The sequence below is a fragment of the Triplophysa dalaica genome, chromosome 7, assembly GCF_015846415.1.
Source record: "Triplophysa dalaica isolate WHDGS20190420 chromosome 7, ASM1584641v1, whole genome shotgun sequence".
NCBI classification, from domain to species: Eukaryota; Metazoa; Chordata; class Actinopteri; order Cypriniformes; family Nemacheilidae; genus Triplophysa; species Triplophysa dalaica.
The window spans coordinates 21270942-21286079 of NC_079548.1; the positions used below are offsets into that span (position 1 = coordinate 21270942).

The following is a 15138-nucleotide window of genomic DNA, read 5'->3' on the forward strand; positions in this document are numbered from 1 at the left end:
CTTACTTTTAATTTGAAGAAAAACTGTTTTGTTAAAAGGGCCCATATAAACTGAACATAAGTTTGAATGTCAACAATCTTCAAAATGTCTCACATGGACTATTTTAATGACATCTTTACTAACTTTCTTTTACTGCTGCATTTACATGAATATAGGAAAACAAGGAAAACTGTTTTGTTAAAACAGGCCCAGATGAGCTGAACATAAGTTCAGCATTTCAAATGTCCAGGTAGTTTCTTATTATTGTTATTGTGAAAGTACATATTAACACATAATTGTTCATCTTTAAGGAATAACAAGGAGTGCACAGTCTTCATTAAAGTCAAGCGTTTATTCCTAGAAGTATAACACTGAGAGGAGGTGTTAGGAGTAAAGCTGGTCTCTGAAGAAACTAAACTGCTTTTCTTTCCCCGTTGTCATGGATGCAGTGACAGCATATGAATCATAACTTTTTCAGGTGAAGTTGTGGTGCTGTGACAAGTAACATCTGTATTTTTTCCTCCTCCTCAGTGTTAGCTGGAGTTGCTGGCGCAGATGCTGTCATTGCTGATATATCTCCTGCTGAATATGCTGTGATAACCAGACACTGAGATTGAAAGTTTTTGACTAGATTCTGTCAGGATTGTATGGAAATTTCAGCAGTCTGTAGCAATATCAGTGAATTTTTCTATACTCCACACCACAGCGATATGCAATAGCAACTACTATAGTACAGGACCCAATTATGTCATTGGAACAGGTAAGTGTTATTATTCATTTTAACAAATGAAATTTAAACCTCAGCATACAGTAAGCAATATAAACAAATACCTTTAAAGCAGTGAGTGATTTGGATGAATCCAATCACTAACAGTGATCACGGCTAAAATATATGGAAATCTTGGGCCTCATCCGCCTTACATCCAGCAGTGGAATGATGCATTTATGAAGTCCTCTATGTATCTTATCACTATTTTTTTTCCTGTTATCCAGGCCTATCATTGTCTCTTAAGTTTCCGTATCTCTGAGGCTTTTCTTGTATGGCGTCCTGTGCCTCTTTTGAGGCCCTGGGGAGAAAACTCAAGCTCACTGTGTACCTACACGCTGCGGCTAAAATTGCTGAGAAGCCAAAAATAGCCTCCCTTTGGGTGTGTGCTGGGAAGAAGCGCTGCACGCCGCTGATTGTTCTACCCTGTATCTCACATTATAAAGGGGTGCATTGAAATGGCTTGCTTCTAATGTACCTATAAACTGATAATGACAGGCCTTATAAAGTGTAAATGAGACAAGGAAGGGCCGGGACTGGCAGAGTACAAATCAGGGGATTTCAAAGAGAGACATTTGCATAGAGAAATGAGAGGGGAAAAGCTCATTTCCACCAGATCTACTGCAGCAATGAGCCTCTCTTTCCCAGCAAAGGAGGGGTTTTCAATTTGGACGGATTTGATTTGTCAAGTCATTACCTTCTTCATTGAGTCTGCTGGGTTGGCTCAGTGGCTCTGCTAAGTCATAAGTCCATTACTTTAGTGTAGCGCTTGCAATGCATTGGCAAAAAAAATTCTCTACTTTCCTATTTATTATAATCAGCTCATTATTAAAAATCTTATTTTGAAAAACATATTTCAAGATAGTGTGGGTGGATTATCAACTATTAAAAGGGTAGAAACGCAGTGCAGAACACAGCGAGATCCCACCCTGGTCATGCAAGTGATCAAACAACACTTTTTTTCATCAGTACACTTATTCCCAATTAAATTTTGCGAGGTAACTAGTGATGACGCCAGCTTTAGTCCAATCAAGCCTACCACAAAGATGTAAGATGACACAACACAAGCAGAAAGATGATGCCAACACATGCAACGACTTCAGAGGATGCCAGCTCTGAACTTTGAATTTATTTTTAAATATTGATTTGTCTGCGTTTTATGTCTTTTCTGGATTGCGTTTTCTGTAAAGCTTCTTTGCAACAGTGTAACACACATATCCATGCAAATAAACTTGAATGGAATTGATTTAAATTGAGGTTCTTTAATGGTTATTGCTACACCTCTTTGTATCAGTATATTCCTTCTTGTTTCATGGCAGCAGAGGAACTTTTCTCCATCACATCAAACCCAAATGGTTCTCCAGTGGAACACGGTTGATTAACCCTTCCTAGAACCTTGTTTCTCAGAGAGTAATGGAGCACTAAATCAAGTCTGAGTATATATGTACTTGCACTCACATTTTGTGTGATGTATTTTGTGTATTGATGTTTAAGGAAAAAAAGACTTCGGTCAACTTGAGTTGTTTTTAAATGTGCTCTATGAATGAATGGAGCACTTGTTCAATAGAAGAGAATACTCCTATGAGAATATAGGAAAGAGACAGTTACACAGCGAACATAAACTGAAGGCATTTTAGACATGGAAGAAGCGGTCTCTAGCCTTGCGTTGCAGTAACCAGAAATACATTACAAACTTATGATCTCACAACAACATTAAGCAGCAAAACATATCCAAACTGTATCTATGCCAACGATCAGGTGATGTAGAGACATATGTGAAATAATAACAACATGAAACTAATGTCTGGATTTTAGGCAGCATTTATAGTTGACAAGGACTGTCGCAATAAAAGATTTTCACAAGAGGAAACATTTGATCAATGATAATATTATGACGAATTAATGATAATATGTGATCATTTTATTAATGTTAATATTTTTACTGCAATATCTTTAAAATGTTGAGGAATAAGTTAAATTCACCCTTTATTTAGTTATTTTCAGCCAATAAATCAACCTCAAAATACAAGTGTAGGAAAGTACAAGGAACTATTATAATTATTGTGGCCCTGGCAAAATGATAAAGGGTGTAAAACCACCACCTACACACAGTGTTGGAGTGCCAACCAGATGCTGGAACTGAAATATGATGTTTTTAACAGAATATTGTCAAAACTTATTGTCAGTACTGGTATATTATCACCCCATTGCGGACAAGTGCTAAAATTGCCATAAACATTTGAATAGTGATTGATGGTTCGAGGAGTTTCATTCATGGTTAACTGCTCCAACCGTCCCTCTAGACGGCTGTTTTTACAGGACTGTGTTTTCAGTACATACATTGAATCATGTATATGTATGGTGTAAAGATATGTTTGACCTATGGTGTTGATTTTTAAGCGTAGGACTGACATGCAACCGTGTGTTTGTTTTTCTGTTTATACTGCCGGTCACGTGGTCCCTGTTCGAGGTCTGAGGTTCAGGGCAGGAATGCAGACGAGTGGGTGTGAGTGGTCAGCTGTGGTTACGTGGATTTCCCCTTCTTTGGATTCTCTGAACCTCTGCCTCGAGAAAAAACACTCTCCCTTACTGTGTTTGGCTGCCGTCCACCGCACGATGCCAAGGGAAAAGCAGCGTGGTATTTACCACAGCTGGTGAAGGAGCAGCATTGGTTCTAACGTCAACGGGATGTTGCCTTGTATTGACAAAATGCCCTCGCTGTTTTTTTCTGCAGGCTGGAGGGTCAGTCAGTCCATTGTTTTAGATACAGATGAGGCTAAGAATATGGAAGCGCTGGGAGTGATTGCTGATGGCAATGTAGGCAGAAGTTTTTCTTTAATTACACAGGGGATAGCAGATTGATGTGACTCGCCCCTGCACGCTGGCATTTCCGCCCCACGCCTGGATCCACCAGCTATGGTAAAAAACAAATGTCATTGTGTGGTGAGGTGATGTGTTAGAGCACTTTTAAATGCTGTGGAAAAGGAGACAGCTCATCTAACTGAGAAAAGCTAAGTTCAGAAGTCACTCGTTCATACCTCATTCGATTTAATAGTTATTTCTTTAACCTTGTCTGTTTTAAATGAAAAGTAATAAAAACATATAAAACCGCTTTTGACAAATAGTCAACAGGACAGAGCTTAAAGTTCCCGTGAACCGGAAGTTGCGATCGTTTTTACTTCCGTATTCTGACACACTTCCGAGTGAAAAGGAATTTCGAAGGAGCAATGTAGTGGGCGTGGCTTGCGCTTTCACTGGGAATTGATTGGATGGATAAAAACAGGCGTTGGATTTTGAAATGAAACTGGCAGCAGACTGATAGTTGAAGGGGAGGAGTTAACAGATGCTCTGCCGAAGCCGTTTAGTGCACTTCATTTGAGATGGACATTTATTGCAGGGCAGAAGTGCATTTTCAGATTTTAACTGAAGATTATGAGGGTACATGAATTTTAAAAAGAAAAGGACCCACATGGATAAACTATTTTAAACGCTGCAATATTTCATGATTTTTTTATTTCACTGGGACTGGGGAAAATAAATAATTTGCTATCAGCCTGATCTTACCCAAATGTAGTTAAATATTTTATTAGGGGGCTATTTGTATAAATTTCTATAATGTCAAATGCGATAATGGTGCCACACCCCTAACCCCGCCCCTACATTTGTCCGTCACTAACAAATAAAATATACCACAGAATTTAATGAATTTATATAAAGTAGCCACCTTACAAAATAGTTTTCAAAATAATTCTCAAATATAAACCATTTAGAAAGGCTTATAGAGTAAGTAGCATTAGATAATGAAAATGACATTTCATGCAGTGTGTTATGTTGCCGTGTTTGAGAGTAAGCAGTCTGCCAAGTTGTAAGTCCTAAGGTGAATAAATAAAAAAGTTATTAGCTTGTAAAAAAGTGAGTCGACTTTGAATCACCCAAACGAGACTTGTCACTAACCGCCGCGTATCTACGTCACTAAACATAGTCCCGCCTACATTTTGCTGGGACTAACGAGAAAACTTCACTCTCTCCTCCCCAAAAACACTGTCGCTCGTTCGTGATGTGTGTGCCGTCTGAAACTTGTGTTCTGCGTTGTGAAACTAAGTGCGTCTTATTTAAACTACCAAATGAAGAACTTCTGAGGAAACAAAGGTTACAATTCATTTTCAAATGACCCCAAAGGAGTATAACCCCAGAGTTTTACTCTGCGCGCACATTTCACCGAAGATTGCTTCAATAATTTTGGCACGTTCACTGCAGGATATGTTAAAAGACGATCCCTGAAAGAGGGGGAATATCAACCTTATTTGGACCTGTTAGCTCCACCGAATCACAACATGTAAGTGTGACTATTTACTTTCGTCTGAACCTCAAGAAATATTTGTGTACCTTATGTCTGTGTTTAGCTAATGCATTTAACGCTAACGTTAACATGTACCGTTATGTCTGGGGTATCACAGTTTGTTTATCTAGCTATGAACTCGGCTAATTTAAGTGTTCAATCTATTATTGTCAATCTAATATCTACTATTGCCTTCCGATGTTTCTTCGTCAGACTCAGGCTCAAAATGATAAGCTAAAATCCCGGCCATCTCTATCTATACACTGTATATAATATATAACATGTAAACCGTAATCCAGCAATGATGGTAGGCGTTCCATTTGCGACACACCCGTGAAACGCGCAGCTGACACACATTATCATCACTCGCTCTCGTCCCACCCTTGCTCGTTACAAACGCGTTTGACCAATCACAGCAGACTACACCATCTGACCAATCACATGACACTAGGCTAGCGGATAGGAGGGGATTAGACGGATGAATCGCGGAACGATTTGAGAGTCAGTCAAGAAGTAAGGTAGGAATAACTGCCTATTATTACGACATAATAGTGTTTTTACATCTTCTATGTACATAAACTTGTTGTTGGACACTCCATAAACCAAAGTAGGACCTTAAAAATCATATGCTACTTACTCTTTAACAGAGCTGGTGAAGATCTCTTTTAAAGGACATACTGTTAATGCAATAAAACATACATCACTATGGGTTTAGAGGTGTATAAAGACATTGCATAATGAAGCGTCATGTTTCCTACCTTAGAATGAGCTATTTCTATCTACATACTTGTTGTTGACATGTCCCCATGTTGTCTTTAAAGTAGCACTAAACAGACAAACTGCTCTACAGAACGTGTTTCGTAAATACGTTATCTCATTCAGTAGCCAAAAGCGTGACAAAAGATCTCGGGAGCTCTTGGTTGATGTTTGTAGACAAATCTGTAACCGAGGGAATAAGACATGAATGAATTGCCAACAACTGTATTTACAGACAACAGAAACCCATGTGTGGGGGTGTGCTGGGTAATTTACTCAGATTTTCCTGTTGTTCATCGAGTTCATCTGGCCATCTCGCGGCACTCTATCCGTGATTAGGGGCTAAATGGGTCTATAATTCATTTATTTTGCATGCTGATGTGCAAGGCTGACAGATCTAAATCCATCTATGATAGATGAGTGACTTTCTCTTTTTATGGGAGGAGGATGTGCAGCATAAAGGAAGATTTCAAATCCAAATCGTCTGGAAAATGGCAGGGGAATGTGTTGTGTATCTGAGGCAACAAAATATATCTGGTTGTTATTCAACAAGGTATGCACTGACGTTCTTATCGCACTGGACGGTAATTTAGAGAAGAGACTTTGGGCTTAAGGCCTGGTGATTGGAGTAATGGTGAAATTCGATTAAACTATCAGTCCGTGAAATTTTATTTCTCACATTTGATGTTGATTTTAATGGTTTTATGTGAGTTTGTCTGGATCTAAAGCACCGCTTACCATTCTGAACGCCTAATGTCCCTGATAATGTGCTTTTTTGCGGTTTAACTGTGTATGTGATATGATAAGACCAACTTTCCCTAAAGTAAAAAATAAAAATGGATATCTACTTTGTCGGCTGATAAAGATATGCTGAAGTAACATCTTAGAAAGCTGTTAACTCATAAATTGTGCTTATTACATCAGAAAGAGGCTGACCACGCTTCTCCTTTATTAGTTTGCGTTAGGGTTGTCACGGTACCATAAACATGTCTTACGATACTATTCAAATCTATACAAAAAACACATTTAAAATGAAACATTTTGTATTTACTATAATAAATTGTATTATACTTTGCACTAGAATATGTTATTGTATTAACTGTAGTAATTGGATAAATTGTAGCAAAACTGTATTATACTTAAATATTGACTATGGTAAAACTAAAAATCACTAGTGTCTATGAGTTTAGTAGTTTGCTGTAGTAAATGCTATAAAGTTCACTAGATCATTTTTTACGTGGGAACTAATTCAAATGTGGGACAAATTTCATTTGACAAATTTCTTACTTTATATGTAGAACTATCAATTTTCCACTGAGTTAGTGAATCATTTAACCAACTCGTTCAAAACGCAAATTTGAATCATTATCTCGTCCGAGTCATTACAAACACAGGAGATAAACACCGCAAAAAGGAGGTGTAAGTGTTCAAATGAATATTAATGCGCTTATACAACATTAACCACGGTACTACAATACTAAATGCCTAAATGTACTACCATTTCAAAAGTCATCATGGGTGTTTTGAATTTTTAGCATCGCGATACTTGCGTAGCATCGGTACACCGTGCAACCCTAGTTTGTGTTAGTCCTTTACTAAAGCAAAGCACCCTAACATTTGTTCAGAGGGAAATTATTGGTGGATAGAGATGTTGTTAGTCTTAACCCCAAATTGCACTCCCAAAACCTTTACCCTTAACACCAGATTTGGTGGATTACGTAGGCTTCGGTTTTCATTTTGAAACCTACTCCAAATGATTCATCATCAACTTAATGCAACCAAGATGTGAACTTCTCTCAGTCTTGTTTTCTGTGACAAATGGTTTCTTTTCACGTAATAGTACAATGGAATCACGTTCTCTGATCATACCAGTGCCTGTTGTGTATGAAAGACTGACAGCGACTGGAATTAAACATATGTCCTGGAGGCCACTCTCTTGTTCCATTGTGTGCCAAAACCACTAATCCATTCACACCGTTCTGCTGGGGACGTAATTGGACTGTAAAATTGTGATTTAAATGCCATGGCTGGGTGCTTGAGTATTGACCGATGATCGTCTAACTCTCATGACAAAATGTCAGCTGCTATCACTGTCTGATGCCTAGGGTTTGGTGAACTTAAGTGGTTCTTATGGAAACAAAAGCCTAATTTCATGCAGCATGCAGTTACCTACATGGAATCACATCCAAGTCAGACTTTAATGTTGGATGTCATTGTTCCACCATCTTGTCTTGTTTATTCTTGGTCCTGGGGCGGAGCCATGACATAGTCCAAGGTTCTTTGTGGAGAGAGCGGTTGGACCTTAGAGATCCTCTCTCTCTCTCTCCGTGTCTCGTCTGTGTTTCCCGCCCTTTTGTCTCGTTAGCCTTCCCATCAGTGTTTCATTACCCACACCTGCATCTTGTTATCATTCTGTGTTTGTTACCCTTTAAATCATCCTCATGTTCATTGTCTTGTGCTCGTGAATTTTACTATACCGGTACTATACCTGTACTATACCTGTACTATACCTGTACTATACCTGTACTATACATGTACTATACATGTACTATACATGTACTATACCTGTACTATACCTGTACTATACCTGTACTATACCTGTACTATACCTGTACTATACCTGTACTATACCTGTACTATACCTTGTTCTCTGTCCGTAGTTTTAAAGTTGTACCCTATTTCTGGAATCCTGTCTTGTGAGTTACCCTTGTCATTTGTTCTGTGAAGTCGATGTCCCTTGTTATTATTACCTCGTGTCCCGTAAGTTTAGTTTAGTGTAATGTATTTCTAAGTGTTTGTGTAGTCTAGTGAGTCCTTGTTCTTATTTCAGTTTAAATATTATCCTGTCCTGTTTTCCCCCTTGTGGGTTTTTGTTTTGCCTTTTTGTCTTGTTTAGTATTAATAAATATCCTGTTAAACCCCATCCGTGTGTCTGGCTGCACTTGGGATCTACTTCCCGTTCCACACCGTGACAGTTGGACACATGGGATAATGCATTTTTTATTTTACTGGGAATAGTTACGCAGGCTTCAAAAACTGTACACAGGGCAGTGAACATGCCGGCTATCTTGGTAATGTCAACTGTACGGACAAAGACTGGATATTACAGTAAGAAGGTGGTCCAGACGGTTACAATTTTTTTGGGAAAAGTTGAACTCAATATGGCCGCTTTAGCAAAGGAAGTCCAGCCTTGCAGTAACAACTGCCAATCATAAATCATTAAAGACTCATATTTCTCATCTCTGAGTGTTGTTAAGAAATGTACTTGCCAGCATTAGTGCTCAGGAGGAGCAACCCTGAAGTTTTTTTGCAAATTAACAGTAAATGTCAAGCTTAATTGCTGGGTGGAAATATGTCGGTTATCGGTTTTTAAGGTATTGGCTTTTCCTCCTTGAGCTAGGATGGTCGGGCATGAGTGAAAGAGTTGAGCAGAGGGTTTTAAATAAAGGAACTTTGATTTAGCTCCTCAAACAGGAAAAAACTAAAATCCTCACAAAGACACGCACTCTGTTTCTGTAACACTTACTCCACATTGAATTACTAATACATTCTGACAAACTTAATATAAAATATAAGATATTTTTCAAACCGGTCTGGCTATGAGTGTGCACATTCTAAAGATCTAAAGCCTCTGCAATATAAAGGTTGGGCTGCCTTTACTTTTAGCCATCATGTTGCAATCTCTCCCATTTTTCAACAAGAGGTTTCTTTGCTCTTTTCACAGATAAAGGTGTGCAGCCTAAGATATGGGTTTCGGTAGAACAAACTGTCCTGGTGCTAAGAAACAACAAATGTGGTGTCCATTTTGCTACACTTGGGTACCGTCCTTTAAAATATGAATGCATTATAGTTCCTGTTGATCAAGAACAGCTCTAATATCCTTTCAAAGCGTCCAATTGGATTGTGACCATCATCCTGAAGTGACCACCACGCAGTTGAATCCGCTTCCACTTTCCTCTCATTTTCCAACCTAATCTCTCCTTAAGAGCGCATTGGTAATTGATTTCATTTGTGCAACACAAGCTAATATTCCATCACTGCTAGCGCTGACCTTTGGAGTGTGAAGCACTTAGTTGCGCTAATTCCAGCGCCATTAGAGAGGCATTCTCTTCTGAAACCGCCTTCTGCCACAAGGCAATAATGGGTTATCTGCTTAGCCTGTTAAATGAGGTGTAAAATGAAATGGCACGTGATTTGTTTTTCATACTTTAAGCCATTTCTTAAGCAGCAGACAGCCATGTTTGCTAAATGAATCTACATTAACTTTGTTCTTCAGTCAGGCCTTGATATTGATCCACGGTTAATTCGGATTAATCATACGCGTCAAAAGTGCAGAAGATCACCAGAACTTTGTTTATAGGTGTTGATGGACCTTAGGGTAGGTGGCCCTTATCTCCATTGTGTTTTATTTCAGCTTTCTCAAGTGATTTCGTGACAGAAGTAGCTGCAGTTGAGTTTTTATTTATTTATGCTAATCTTTTCACGGTGTACCCTATCTGCGGCCTAAGATGCTCAGACTCCAGTCCTCCCACGACCCTGAAGAGGATAAGTGGGTTTAGAAAATGGACTGATGGATGGTTAGACATGCACAATAGTGACCTGATGGACACCTTGATTGTAAGTTATTGAGACTTTACATAAGAGACGTGTTACTGCAAGCTTGACAAACACTCTGTTTAAAACTGTAATCAACATCACGTACTGTTGATTATTATTATTACTGAAAAATCATTGCATAAGTGTCAAAAACCCCATACTATAGCTTTGTAGATTTTAAAAGGCAGTTCTGACGTACATATAACAGTGTAGTTCTGGTGATTCCCAGTTTAAGCTAATTTCAGGGTTTTCTCTTAAAAGTTTTTTTTCTGTGTCTGTATTTTGTTTCTGTCCTGAGGGGAATGTTTGGTGTTATCCATCTACTGTTATCAGTCATCACTGAGGGGTCAATAACATCTTTACCCAGGGATCAGGTACGTTGGGCTCCTGCATTAATATCTTGTCTTTTCAGTGTTTTATTAGTTTTTGATGTCAAACCTAAAAGCCTTAAAACATTAACCAGTATTACAGCAATCAATACAGCAAACACCAAGGGCACAATACAGGGAGCGGAGAACACAGTTTTAAAAGCCATCATTCCTTCAGCCCATATTCTGCAGGGCCATGTGTTTGTTATAATTGGTTCAACACACGTGTCAGAGTGCAGGACGAGCAGTTCGATGCCAGGAGAGCGATGACGGCTTCATGGCCTGGTTCTCTCGCATTGGTGACAATCTGAACACTTCCATTGCCCTGAAATAAAAAATGCTCCAAGAAATTCTCTATTGTTGAAGGTTTCTGTAGAGATTTGTCTGACGTGTCTTGTTGATGATCACTCAAAGTGCAATCTCTTTCAAGGTCATGCGCTTTTGAACATTTAATACAGAAGTCATTTAATATGTGGTAGCATGGCTTGGTTGGTTAAACAGCCCACCCTCAGACTTCTATTCTTTGACTGTAATAGAACCAAACATTTTATGGAATTGAATATGTATCACTGTTAAGCTGCTTTGCAACAAAGCAAAAATGTGAAAAACGCAATTGAATTAAATTTCAATTAAAGTTTGTGAAAAGGTACGGTGGCCGGGAAGTACAAAACAACAATACGAAGTGTGAAACACTTTTACGAAGCTCGAGACAAATTTACATTTTGGAAAACATTTTTACCTTTCATAAAACACAATTACATTGGAAAAACACTTTTACCAAGGGCGAAACAAATTTACATTTTAGAAAACAAATTAACAAGACGAAAACACTTTTACCAGTCCCGAAACAAATTTACAAAGACAGATTCTTCACGGAAAGGGAATGTACCACACAACGGAAGTGACGCGGTAAAAGGTGTTGTTGTTGGTGAGCGCGGTAAATTCGTGTTGTGGTTGTGGAGTAAATAAAGTTTATGGTGACCGAACATGGACTGCGGCTGAGGGATGTTTTGCGGCAAACACGTGAGCAGCTTAACGCGGTTTTGCTTTACGTGTGGTCGGTGTTTGGAGTTTCTAAAGAACACGGACCAGACGGAACCACCAGACATACTGCATCAATATGTTCAATATTTTAACAAAGGCCACTCGTACGCTGTAATCGTGGACATGATGTCAAGTCTACACGGTGTAAACATCAGCTTGAGGACTCCTAAAAGTAAACTGTACGAAGCCGGGTTGTACCGCAGAAAGGATTATTTCTCTCCAAACTCCGTGAGTAACGCCATCAGATTGGAACTTTGTGGACCTGGACAACTGTTTGGCTACCGCACGATGTGGCAGGTACTTAAACAGAAGTACAATTTTCGAGTGAAGAGAGATGATGTCATGAATTTGCTCCAGGAGCTTAATCCTCGAGGGTGTGAGAGCAGAACACGCAGAAGGTTTACAAGAAGAACCTACCACTCCATGGGACCTAACTATATGTGGCACGCAGATGGTTATGATAAACTCAAGCCATACGGTTTATCCATATCGGGATGTGTAGATGGATTTTCACGTAAAGTACTGTGGCTTGAATGTGGACCAACAAATAAAAACCCAACAGTGATAGCTCACTATTTCATGTCATGTGTGCGAAACCTCGGTGTCATCTCCATGAGACTGAGGACTGATTGCGGCACTGAGAACGGCATAATGGCTGCAATTCAATGTACGCTACGCCACCATCACAGTGACTACTACTCTGGCGCGTCCAGCCACATGTACGGCTCATCTATAAATAACCAGCGTGAGTCCTGGTGGTCTATATTTAGAAAGGGAAGGTGAGTGGTCTTCAGAAAGGGTCATTGCATCTTTTGGTCATTCGATTTTCTTCTCAGGAACGAGTAATGAAAAACAAAAAATGAGCACTATAAAGATCAATACAAAATGTAAAACAAATACAGCCCGCCAGGAAAAGTAGTTGTTCCTGAAAAGTAAATCAAATGACCAAAAGATGCAGACCATAAATTTCATTATGACTAACCTTTGATTTTATTATTCAAACATGTGTATATGCTTAAAAGTATAACTACAATTTGTATCAATTTCTATAGGTCTCAGTTCTGGATGGAGTTATTTGCAGACCTTAGAAAAGCCGGATACTTCAACGGGAGTCATGAGGATCAGTGCCTATTGAGATATTGCTTTGGTGATGTTATTCAGAAGGACTTGGATGAGTGCGTGAGACTGTGGAACAGTCACAGGATTCACCCTTCCAGAACAGCAGCATGTCCAGGAGGAGTGCCCAATGAACTCTACTACTTACCACACAGGTGATACATTGGTAATAAACAGATAAAAGTGTTATTCTAACGTTTAAAAGAAATGCTTATGTTTTCTATTTAACACAGGTTTGGCTCCTCAGACTGCGGATTTCAAATTGAACAGGCTGAACTGAATGCCCTTCCTGAGGCTAGCCTGTCAATAACTCCTTGTGGGGACCCAAACATGCAGGAGTACTTGGACTTTGCCATGGAACCAAATCAGTTACAGAAGCCAGAGAACAGGGAGTCTGCATCAGAACTGTACATGAACCTAAAAGAAATGGCTCAGCTATGAAATGATCAAAAAGGGAGGGGTTTTTGTAGTGGTGGAATATTGCTGCCTGTCTGAATACAATGTTTATGAATCTGTCACCCACAGCTTAATTGTTTTTAAGTGTGAAGTAAATTAATCAAAGAGTATATAAAATATTTATTAATTTTTTGTAGTATAGAAAACAAAACTTCTTGAACTACTTGTTTCTTTATCTAAAACAGTGATTCACAAAGGGATCCCAGTTTGAGAGTCACGAATCTAAAACATTTTCAAAATGTAATGTCCGTCTCCTACCTGTTATGAGAAAAAGTGACTTAATTTGTGGATATTCCAGATATATCAGAATTATTGTATAGTGAAAAAACAGGAGTGCTAGTCAAAAGCTGTCATATTAGATTGCTGTCTGTTGGAAATTCTTCACATTGACAGCAACCGGCTCTTGCTCAACATTTTGTGAATACAGGTCTGTGAATTTCCTGTTGGGAAATTATCATTTCCATGTTAAAACATCTTACAAACAAAAATGTCCTCCCCATGTAATCAGTTTAAATTATGTCAGTCATTATGATTTTTTTTTTTTACCTGTAGCAAGATTTCTGTTTCAAGTTCATCAGAGCGAATTCTCTGATCACATCAACAACTTAAAGATAGATTATTTAAAAGTACTCTCATGAAATTTGGCATCTAGCCTTCGTCAGCGAGTCAAACGGATGAAATGAGAGACAAAGGGTCTTTTCTAGTGGCCAAGGTGTTCTGGGCTAGAGTGGGGGTTTTAGACATCTTAAAACCAGCAGGTGTCCTTCAGGCCTACGGTCAAATCATGTAAACATTATGTATACACCAAGATACAGCCAAGATTCATATTTGTTGATTACCACTAGAAAAAAAAACATTGTCTCTAATTACATCCCCCCACTTCATTCTCAAATGTTTTTTTTAATGGTTTGGTTAACTTGTCATTTGTGTTTATTCACCTGAAAGAGCTTATGTTATGTTTTAGGACACACCAATAAGCTCTTGCAGGTGAATTATGTAAAGCTCACACAAGCAGCTGTGGGTCCTTTAGGTACGGAGCGAGGGGGCACTTCAGTCATTTACAGAAACAGCCGATAGCATGTAGCAACATTGAGCTTATGTGCGGTCTTGCTGTATTTCCAGGTGAACAAAAGTGGTAAAACATCTCCAAAAAAGCAATATAAATGTATAATGTGTATGTGAATAAGTAGTGAAATATCTTCTAGTAGTTTTATCACAATTTTGTGAGTTAAATGGAAAAAAATGTTAAATTGCCCTTTACCTGGTAGTGAAAGCCCTGTAGCCCAATAAGATATGAGTTATTATTATTATTTCCAGTAAAGAAGTAAAGAAATAATTTCAACCCATGCTGCCTGAAAGTTACTTTGTGTACAAGTGTGCAACACCTACCTTTCATCTTCCTGTTTGAGTTTGGGAGAACTTCGATTTTGTGGTTCAAACACCTGAAAGGAAACAGATAAAGTTATCAACAATTTTTAACAGCTTCCATTATTGTTCCATTACCACATACAGCATAAATCAATGCTGAATGGTTTTCTGTGTTACTGTATAATAGTTACTGCAAAACAATCAAAACAAACCTTTTTCAACTAAATTATTGACCAGGACAAAGATTTTATGCATAAAATCCAATGTACATCTAATAAATAAATACAAACATACATAAATATTAAAAAAATAGAAATAACTGATGTACCAAAGTGTCTGCTCGGTTGAAT

At 38.5% G+C, this 15138-nt stretch overlaps 1 protein-coding gene across 4 annotated transcripts; it reads left to right on the top strand.

Moving 5' to 3' along the window:
- Window positions 1-3650: 3650 nt before the first annotated feature.
- Window positions 3651-14766, top strand: LOC130426203 (uncharacterized). 4 transcript variants are annotated; one of them, XM_056752847.1, is made up of 4 exons: window positions 3651-10810; window positions 10900-12627; window positions 12901-13119; window positions 13198-14766. In XM_056752847.1, exons 2-4 carry the CDS (start codon window positions 11810-11812, stop codon window positions 13403-13405), a joined length of 1245 nt encoding a protein of 414 aa, XP_056608825.1. In that variant the 5' UTR covers window positions 3651-10810; window positions 10900-11809; the 3' UTR covers window positions 13406-14766. The 4 variants fall into 4 exon arrangements, with proteins under 4 accessions (XP_056608825.1, XP_056608826.1, XP_056608828.1 ...); XM_056752848.1 differs by having other exon boundaries at window positions 10908-12627; XM_056752850.1 differs by having other exon boundaries at window positions 10983-12627.
- Window positions 14767-15138: the final 372 nt, after the last annotated feature.

What these genes read in the sequence shown, in the direction of transcription:
- LOC130426203 (XM_056752846.1), top strand. Translation starts at nt 11,810, where the DNA reads ATGTTTTGCGGCAAACACGTGAGCAGCTTAACGCGGTTTTGCTTTACG. An exon ending in TCTATATTTAGAAAGGGAAG is followed by an intron (nt 12,628 to 12,900) that starts GTGAGTGGTCTT and finishes CAATTTCTATAG; the next exon opens with GTCTCAGTTCTGGATGGAGT. An exon ending in CTCTACTACTTACCACACAG is followed by an intron (nt 13,120 to 13,197) that starts GTGATACATTGG and finishes TATTTAACACAG; the next exon opens with GTTTGGCTCCTCAGACTGCG.